Source organism: Macaca mulatta, chromosome 4 (assembly GCF_049350105.2).
Source record: "Macaca mulatta isolate MMU2019108-1 chromosome 4, T2T-MMU8v2.0, whole genome shotgun sequence".
Classification (NCBI taxonomy): Eukaryota; Metazoa; Chordata; class Mammalia; order Primates; family Cercopithecidae; genus Macaca; species Macaca mulatta.
The window spans coordinates 178,085,040-178,095,332 of NC_133409.1; the positions used below are offsets into that span (position 1 = coordinate 178,085,040).

At 48.6% G+C, this 10,293-nt stretch overlaps 1 protein-coding gene across 1 annotated transcript in view; it reads left to right on the forward strand.

The window, feature by feature from the left end:
• The window catches only part of LYRM4 (LYR motif containing 4), a 155,313-nt gene extending 153,506 nt beyond the window's left edge, over positions 1-1,807 (forward strand). The window contains exon 3 of the mRNA XM_015135509.3: positions 1,369-1,807. Coding sequence (XP_014990995.3) covers positions 1,369-1,437 — 69 coding nt within the window. The 3' untranslated portion in view covers positions 1,438-1,807. The remainder of the gene's footprint in view (positions 1-1,368) is intronic.
• Positions 1,808-10,293: the final 8,486 nt, after the last annotated feature.

The window sequence follows — 10,293 nt, forward strand, 5'->3', positions numbered from 1 at the left end:
TCTCTATATTAGTGAGCGGAAGGGAGGACTGAGGACACAGTAGCCAAGCTCATCACTGTGACTTGTTAGGAGTTGTGCTGGAGCGCTCGTTCTCTACACCGCCTTCCCATAACTCCTACCTATCTCTTTTGGTTTTTAATTAGGACATTCACTTGCATTTAAAAATACTTGCAAGATCTCCCCCATCCCCCAAATCTCCACTGTCTACTTTTCTTTCTTCTTAGATGACCCGCTGCTCTTGCCTCTTCGCTTTCTCTTGCACCGCAACACTTAGCAGTTATTATCCGTGCCACGGACCTTCAGGATACCTCTGTGCAAGGGCAGACCGAAGACCGAGCAATGGCATGGAAAACAGGACACCTCAGATGGACCGCGGGGCTGTCCTTGGTGACAGAGTACTGCTCTTTAACACGTGCTGTAGTAATGACATGATCGCCTTCTGTCCGGGGCCTTCACTTCGAAACAGAGCACTAAGGTCGGGGAGGAAAACCATATGAGGATGTTGAGCCCTGGCTGCTCTGGGTGGTAGCTGTGGCCTTTAGGAGTTTACTATCGTTTGCTTAAACAGCAGTTACTCACCTCGAATTTCCCATAGATAGTGACCAACTGGTCTGAAATCCAGATAGAGCTGCTAATGGTCAGCCCTTTCTTCACCAGTTCCACTTATCCTTAAAAATGTATCACTCAGGAAATGCTTTTACAGAAAAATTGTGGCAAGACCCTTTGTTCCCGAGGAAAGACCTGCTCTAGCCCCAGATGATGACTCCAGCATCCACCTGGGACAGTGGAAACATTGGGCATGAAGACACTTAGTAAAAGGACACTTTAAAAAGAAGGGGGCAGGAAAGGTGGAAGGCAGGAGGTGCAGGCACTCAGACAGCTGCCCTCAACCCCACCCGGGACGGGCCACAGAATAGTGTTCGCATTACCCCGAATGCAGTGCTTTTTCTACCCCAGCATAGTCGGCACCCATTTCTGCATTGTTCTAAAACCCTTTCCCTATGCAAGAAGCAGTTCAAAGGGAAGGAAACCGTCTTAGGAAAGGAGGTACTGGGCACACATCTGACAGCTACGCCAGCAGCAGGCAGGCCTCACCCGGCTCAGCACAGCCCCCTATGCTGTTTCAGAGAAGGAATGGGTGTGTGGATCTCTGTAACTTCTCACGGTGAGGGAAGTGGGCGTTGGATGGTGCAAGGAGCTAGCCAAGCGGCTCTAATGACTGGCTTTGCCCCACAGTGCAGTTGCCAGAAGGGAGCAGCCGTGGGATGGCCAACATTTGTATTCGAAATGTTAGAAAATGTTCCTTCTGACCTTTCCCAGGGGCTAGAGGGCCACGGTTCCTGACCTGTGTCCTTTCTTTGCCTTCAGGTCCACATTGGCCAACTGTATTCAACTGACAAGCTGATCATTGAGAATCGAGACATGCCCAGGACCTAGCAAGCCGGGGACCAGCCACCAGCGGCGGCCAGGGACCACCTTCAGCATCCACTCTCTGTTTGAGATGGGGGCTCCCAAAACCAGCTTACAATAGCCTTTTGCGCTGCCTGCCCTGTGGGAGCTGATAAACCAAGTCACGTTTGCGTTCTGTTGCAGCCTTAGTGAAAAAGGATGGCTGTGTCTCCTTGGTTCACGTGTTAGAATGGAGAGCTGGAGTTTGTTCAGAATAGTGCTGTGTGTTACCACGTCTCCCCTCCACCCCACTCCTATCTTGTAGCTCATGGCCATTGTGTATAGCATTTCTACATGTTGTTTCTTGGTCCTTGACAATAAAAAGAATTATCTCCCTGAGCCTTTCACACCAGATAAACCCCTGCCGATTAATGCATTTTCATTTTCTACTGACAGAAGGCCTGGAGAGGGCTGTTGGGGGCCCTCAGGGGAGGGTTCGACCCGAGAAAAGAAGTGCCTTGGTGAAGGCAAGTCCAAGCCCCGCTTGAGACTGGGGGCAGTGTGGAGTAGGGCAGGGCTGCGAGGGTACACAGTGCACCCTGTAACTTACACCTGAACCCAGTACAACAACGGTGACGGGTGTGTAGGTACACGCCCAGAGATGGCGCACTGCAGATCAGCAACCTTAGCCCCACCTGGGAGCTTGCTGGAAATGCAGGCTCCAGCCCCTCCCAACACCTGGTAAATGAGAGCCCCCAGCCTGATCCAAGCCCAGGACAACCACCATACCCTGAAGCCGGGAACGTGCTGCGCAGCACTGGTGCCCACATCTGGCTGGTGGACAGAAGCACCTGGAGAGTTGGAGCGCTTTTTTAAAAGACGTCTCAGCACTTCGCTCTCTGCAGATTCTGACTCAGTAAGTGAGAGGTGAAGCACATTTTCCTCTCTTTCTAAAGCTCTGCCAGTGTTTTTCATGTTTAACCAGTTGGGGACCCCTGCTCTTTAAGCATATGACAGGTAATAAAGATATTGTTTGTATGCTTTTATTCTTGGAAACAGATTCATTCCAAACATAGAAAGAACGTATTAAATAACTTGCTTGTCATCTGGGGTGTTTACGAGGGACCAGACCCGTCAAAGTGGTTTCTTGTTTCCCTTTGCATACAGTGCTGAGTGGATTTGGTATCTGTGTGTTAAGGTTTAGAACAGGCTCATATAAATAGCACCGGTCCTGGAATAGCTGCAGCGCTGTCACCCCCTCATTTTAACTCTCACAGTCATGGGAGTGGGCACACGCAGTCTGAGCCCACGTTCTTCTCACCCTCACGTGAGAACTCATGTCTTCTGCTGTCTTCCAGAGAGCATAGATTTGCTGCAGTGATGCATTCAAGTAGATGTAACATGTAGCCACTCTATTTGGCAGTACAACCTTTGATTTCCGGATAAAGTCTTTTTTTTATTATTATTGAGATGGAGTCTCGCTCTGTCACCCAGGCTGGAGTGCAGTGGTGCGATCTTGGCTCACTGTAACCTCTGCTTCCTGGGTTCAAGCCATTCTCCTGCCTCAGCCTCCTGAGTAGTTGAGATTACAGGGGCCTGCCACCACGCCCAGCTAATTTTTTGTATTTTTAGTAGAGATAGGGTTTCACTATGTTGGCCAGGCTGGTCTTGAACTCCTGACCTCATGATCCCCTCAAAGTGCTGGGACTACAGACGTGAGCCACCGCGCCCTGCCAGTTTCAGGATAAGTCTTGAGCATCTGTGAAAATAATGAAGCTCTTAGCAAGTCCCAGATCTCTTACCCTCTAACCAGTTCCTGCCTGGGAGCTGCAGTGTTAGAGCACATGCAAAGCCCTTAATGTGGGGAGAGCCCTTCGGTGGACAGTGAATGGAGGTGACGTGGCAAGAGTAATCACTCCCTTCAGCTGACTGTCACGGGGCAGAGCCACCCAGCCCAGCCCTGTGTGTGGCTCTGGCTCAGGTTTCCCACCCTGCATCAGTGGAGTTCGTGGTCACTCAGCAGTGAATGCCTCCAACCACGGTACTAACGACAGCACTGCCGATTTATACTTAATTTAAGCAACTGCTGCTTGGAACCGAAGTCCAGATTTGAACCTCCGTGCTAAAGGTATCAAATTGCTAGCAAGATAACAGCTCCATAGTAGACTTCTCCCACGCCTCCAGGTTTTAAGCAATGAGGCAGTCCACCCAAACTTAACGTGGGCTGCAGGCTGTAACAGCAGGTTGCTTTTGTGTTCATTAAACTGCATGAATGGGTTTGAACATGCCCAAAGCCTTGCTAATGCAAACTTAATTTTGTAAAATTAACTATGCAGTTGGAATTTGCAGAAAGATATAAATCCGAATTCTGTGGTAGGAAATGCCACAAACAGGCCTGGTCCTCCGCATCTCAGGTGTATATCTGGCAGGCAGAGCCTGGCACTGGGTACTCCCCAACTCAGATGACCCAGTATTGATGCTAGAGCTTTGAAGAAAGCGGCATTCCCATGGGGATGATCCCTGGTGTTTCTCTAGGGAATCTTTCCGCCTCCTTGACTATGCACCAACTGAGGGGACTGTGGGCAGCTCGAACGTCCATGGCCTGCCAGCCTCACAGAACTCTCTAGAACTTATGCCTGCTCTGAAGATAGGATCCAGGCTGGGGTCTGGAGATCACTTAGCAGCGCTAACATTTGGCAAATGAGAAATACTGTCATTAGTTAACTTCCCAGGCAAAAACTCATTGGCCGAGCAAGGCTATGTCCTAGACATTCAGAGATGGCTCTGGGCTGGGCTGGCTGGCATGACCTCATGGCTGGGAAGTCTTGCACAGCCAAGTACAGGGCTGTGTTGTTCTGATGGCTGTTGGGATCAGGATTTTGGAACTGAAAGAATTGGCTAGATTACTTTAGGTATACTCCGTCCTGCTACTAAGTAATTAGCTACTAACTCCCCTCATCCACAGCCTCGCCCATTTCTCAAGCCCTGCCATACAACCCCCCGTCATCCAGGAGCAAAAGGGACAGGCAGAGGGTGAAGCCTACAAAGATGGCAAACACCAGAGCTCCCCTAGGCCAACGCTCAGATCTTCAGGTGTTAAAACGAAGAGCCTGAACATCTGCAGATCATGTACAGAGTCAGGGCCTTTTCTCTAAACCCCTTTCGGCCAGGCGCGATGGCTCAAGCCTGTAATCCCAGCACTTTGGGAGGCCGAAGCGGGTGGATCACGAGGTCAGGAGATCGAGACCATCCTGGCTAACACGGTGAAACCCCGTCTCTACTAAAAAATACAAAAAAACTTGCTGGGCGAGGTGGCGGCGCCTGTAGTCCCAGCTACTCGGGAGGCTGAGGCAGGAGAATGGCATGAACCCGGGAGGCGGAGCTTGCAGTGAGCCGAGATCAAGCCACTGCACTCCAGCCTGGGCGACGGCGCGAGACTCCGTCTCAAAAAAAAAAAAAAAAAACTCTTTCACTCATTAATTTGTTTACTCAGTATTGACTAAGGCCACCGAGTGCCAGGTGCCAGGGAGCAACCAGTAAACAAGACAGACGTACCTTCACAGAGCCTGTGTCTAGCAGGGAAATCCAAGAAGAAAATGACAAGCCTTATGAATGTTACAAAGGGGAAAATAAGAGTGCTGCCAGAGCCGATGGGATGGGCCAGGGAAGGGCTCCCTGGGGAGGGGATACTTAGGCTTGCAAAGTAATGATGTGAAGCAACTGCTGTGTGAAGGTGGGGAGAGGAGCTGTCCAGGCAGGAGGAGCGGCACATGCAAAGAACTGAAGGGAGTCTGGGATGGCGGCAGGCAAGGAAGAGGGCTCCTTCCACATCGTGGAGCAGCTTGGAGCCTCAGCCTAAGGATGGAGCAACTCAGGAGTTTTTTAAGCAAGGTGAGGTTTTTGTTTTGTTTTGTTGAGATGGAGTCTCGCTCTGTTGCCCAGCCTGGAGTGCAGTGGCGCAATCTCAGCTCACTACAACCTCTGCCTCCCAGGTTCAAGCACTTCTCCTGCCTTAGCCTCCTGAGGAGCTGGGACTACAGGTGTGCACCACCACACCCAGCTAATTTTTATATTTTTTAGTAGACACAGGGTTTTGCCATGTTGGCCAGGCTGGTCTTGAACTCCTGACCCCAGATGATCCGCCTGCCTTGGCCTCCCAAAGTGCTGGGATTACAGGCGTGAGCTACCACCCCCCCCGCCAAGGTTTGTATTTTTTTAAAAGGTCACGTCGTCTGATTTTGAGGGGATACACTGGGGGAGATGCGGGGAGACCAGCTTTTGGGGGGAGTGGGGATTGGGTGTGGCATTCCAGGCAAGCGATGATGGTAACTTCACCAAGAGACAACAGCTGAACACAAGCAGAGTCAGCATCACCCTGAGAACTGGGGGGGCTGGGCCGCCGGCCAAGGAGGACAGGAAAACTGGAGCAGAGCTGCCGCAGCTGAGCACAGCCCGAGCTCCCCAGCCCACCTGCGGACACACGAGGACGTCCACAGAGTCCCCTAGCCTGGGCTAGCTTAGGTCAGTCATATTCAGCCACCCCTCAGACATGTGCTAAACAATTAACTGTTGCATTAGTCACTGAATTTGGAGGTAGATTATTATGAGGTAACAGCAAACTAATATACAGAGCATCTCGTGTAATACTTTATTACTTTCTCAGGGCCACATAGCAAACCAAAGAGTAGGTAGACAAACGGCCAAAACTGACGTCTCCTGTATGGGGACATTTCCACAAATATCTTCAGAATACAGGTCACTCCCTTTAGAGAACAGGTCCTGGAGAAACAGTCATCACGTGTCCTACAGATAGAAGGGCTGGCCAACCAGAAAGGAAAGAAAAAGTCGAGTCAACAGGACCTGGTGATTGATTGGATGAGGAGACCAGGGCTGAGGACTGCGGGGAGTCCAGGAGGAGTCCCAGGAGCAGAGCCTGAGGAACGAAGAAGGGGCCCTGGCTGAGACCGGGCAGGAGCAGCCACTATCTGGAATTTTCCCCCCTGCTGACTTCGAACAGCCTCAACTTCAAACAGAAAGCCCAGACTCTGTGAATTTATCTTTTCTTCCCAGAGGTTAGAAATTGTTTATTCATTTAATAATTTAAAAAATCACTGGAGTCGGGTGTGGTGGCTCCTAACTGGTAATCTCAGCACTTTGAGAGGCTGAAGTGGGCAGATCACTTGAGCTCAGGAGTTCGAGAACAGCCTGGGCAACATAGTGAAACCCTGTCTATACAAAAAATACAAAAATTAGCTGGGTGTGGTGGCATGCAACTGTTGTCCTAGCTGCTCTGGAGCCTGAGGTGGGAGGATCACTTGAGCCTGGGTGGCGGAGGTTGCACTGAGCCATGATCGCACCACTGCACCACTGCACTCCAGCCTGGATGACAGAGTAAGACCCTGTATCAAAAAAAATTCACTGGAATAAAACAACTTGAAAGACCCTTATAAAGATTTTAACTGTAACTCTCTATAGAGCAAATAACTTCCGTTTTTAGGCAAAGCTCTTTGTGTGTAACTTCGATTGGAAGAGGAGGGCTGGTAGAGGGGAAATTTTCTACTTTGGTCACGAGATTAACATTAAAAGTTTGAGGAAGGTTGCTCTATATATTGGCTGCCTGTTTCTAAGAGTGAAAATAAAAGCACAGTAAAATAACAACAAGTATACAGAAAATATAAAATACATTTGTAGAAAATGAGCTGGGTTTTTTTTGTTGTTTGTTTGTTTGTTTTGCTAAGTACTTCATACAAACTAGTATTTGCTTTCTAGATTAAAGAATATCGGCCGGGCGCAGTGGCTCACACCTGTAATCCCAGCACTTTGGAAGGCCGAGGTGGGTGGATCATGAGGTCAGGAGATTGAGACCATCCTGGCTAACGTGGTAAAACCCTGTCTCTATTGAAAATACAAAAAATTAGCCGGGCGTGGTGGCGGGCACCTGTAGTCCCAGCTACTCAGGAGGCTGAGGCAGGAGAATGGCATGAACCCGGGAGGCAGAGCTTGCAGTGAGCCAAGATCATGCCACCGCACTCCAGCCTGGGCGACAGAGAGAGACTCTGTCTCAAAAAAAAAAAAAAAAAAAAAAAAAAGAATATATCATCTAGGCGCAGTGGCTTACACCTATAATCCCAGCACTTTGGGAGGCTGGCCGAGGCGGGTGAATCACAAGGTCAGGAGTTCAAGACCAGCCTGGCTAATATGGTGAAACCCCATCTCTACTAAAGATACAAAAAAAATTAGCCAGGAGTGGCAGTGGGTGCCTGTAATCCCAGCTACTCAGGAGACTGAGGCAGAGAATTGCTTGAACCCAGACGCGGAGGTTGCAGTGAGCTGAGATCACGCCACTGCACTCCAGCCTGGGTGACAAAGCAAGACTCCGTCAAAAAAAAAAAAAATCTCAGATATTGAAGCCAACCTATAAATACAGCAGAAGCTGAAGAAAAGATAATGGCTCAAAAAGCAAAAGGAGAAAGCTTCCCTGTCCCTGAGGACCTGCCCATAGTTGTGGATGAGAAGTCCCTTGATAAGTAGGGTCTGAACCCACATGATCCAATGTTGGCTCTGTGAACCTGGGACAGTGGCTGTGTGTCAGTAACCCAGGGTGATTCAGAAGCCCCATGAAGCAGCCATCTTGCCTGGATCTCTGGAATGGACACATCTGCTGAGATCACAAAGACGAAGCTGGCAGAGCCCGTGTGGATATTCATTATTACGAACGAAAGAACAGCCAACAGGAGCCGTGCCACGTGCATACCGTGAGTTCACAGATGCCTCCCTGCTTCTTCTAATGTTTGCCAGTTGTTACAAAATGATCTAGAGAAAAACCGGAACTTGATGGAGAAAGCGATGACTTACGATTCAGCAGGCTTTCTTCGAGAGTTTACCCAAAATCTCTATGCACAGTGGCTCAGCTCACCTCTGAGAACACTAGGATCTTCACTTTTCAATCTTTCTGCAGCCCTTATTAGTGCCGCAGGGAACCAGGGATGAAAATTGCTTCTCGTATTGATATCCATTTGGGGAATAGGATGGATGCAGTTGCTTTTGTTCAAGGGCAGAGTTCTAACTCCAAAGACCCTGAAGAGAACCCAGAAGGAAAACTCTCAGAGATTAATGGACTGTATTCTTTACCTGGGGGATCGTTGACGCCACAGCCGTAACAGCAAGGTCAGTGTTGTGCTGTCTTGAAATTAGATGACAAGAATAACTGACAATAGAGCTGGACCTGCACTTGGAGCCTGTCTGAGTAGCCTGTCTCAGGCTGACCATATCTGTGCTGACCACACCGTGGCCGGTGTTCATCATGAGGCATTCTGGCTGTACCTCCACAGGGATGCCAGCCTTCCAGTGAGAGGCTGGTCCAGCAAGAAAATACCCGCCTAGAGATGGTCCACTTTCTCTTCCTAGTAAAGAAAGATAAGCTTTCTTAGTTCAATGGTACTAAATAGAAACCGTTTTCTTCCGTCAGCCAGAAAGGTACTTTATTTACTTTGTTTGGGAGTGCCAGTTAAATATCGTTGAAACATTTCACTAGAACTTTCTGTCAGTTACCTAGTGAATCCATGTGACTTCATCGGTCTTGAATACAGAGACCGTTTAATAACAATACAATTGGTTCTAGTCTTAAAGGAGTGTTTTATTGATGTGCACGTGTGTGAAATACACAGCACATATAGGATGTATGATCAAGGACTACAATGCTGAGGCTAAGTCTTGTCCAGAGTTGCCAAATACACTCTTCCATTCGTATTTCAAGAATGTAATGGGTTTTAAATTATTAATTTGCCAAATTTTAGCATACATTAAGATACTTAAAACATAACCAACACTTCCCTGTGGTTCTATGTAAATAGAAGCTTGTCCAAAATCAGACCAGGTGCAATGGCTCACACCTTTAATCCCAACACTTTGGGAGGCCAAAGCAAGAGGACTACTTGAGGCCAGGAGTTCAAGACCAGCCTAGGCAACATAACTCTCAAAAAAAAAAAAAAATCAAAACAACATTAGTTGGATGTCGTGTTTCGCCTGTAGTCCCAACTAATCGGGAGGCTGAGGCAGGAGGACCACTTGAGCCCAGGAGGGCAAGTGAGCCATGATCACACCATTGCACTCCAGGCTAGGGGACAGAGTGAAAAAAGAGAGAGAGAAAGGGAAAATGGTGTGGTGGTAGTTATGAGAATGGTGAAAAGAAACTAGTCACTGGATGGGACTGTCTGAGCCGGTGAATGTCTTCATGTACGAGGGACTCTAACCCCAGCCCAGCCACTAGCTGGCTGTGTGATGTTGCCTGAATCCTGGTTCATAGAGGCTTCTTGTTGAGAAAATAAGAGCAGGTCAACTATATGTGGCCCCCAGGTATGGACAGCCTAGAAAGTCATTCATTCCTTCATCTTCCAGCCCTGCCACTTCCTGGCGGTGAGATCCTGGGCAAGTAGCTTCACCAAATTTCTGTTTCCTCATTCATAGAAAGGAGTTAATCACATACCTACTTTGCAGGGTTGCTATAAGGATTTTAAATGCATAACACAAAATTCTTTCACGAGGTTTAATGTACAGTAAGCAATAACTGTTAGCTCCTGTGTCATTCCTTCTAGAAACTGCCAGATACCTTAGGGGATGAAGAAATGGACCAAACATGGATTCATCATCCATTAATCACAGAACATTTTGCATTGTCCTTAAGACATGTATGTAAATAGCTTTACGAGTTCTATAAATTCCCTGGGAGAGGCACAGATAAAATAGGGCTGGAAGAGGGAGGGAGTAATATTCAGAAGGAGGAACTACTTCTACCTGAGCCAGGCGTGTGGGGGTTATGTGGTGGCAAAGGGAGCTGTTATGCAAGGGAACAGCGATGTATGGCAGCGATGTGTGGTGGAGCAGCTAGGGGGAGATACAGAGTGG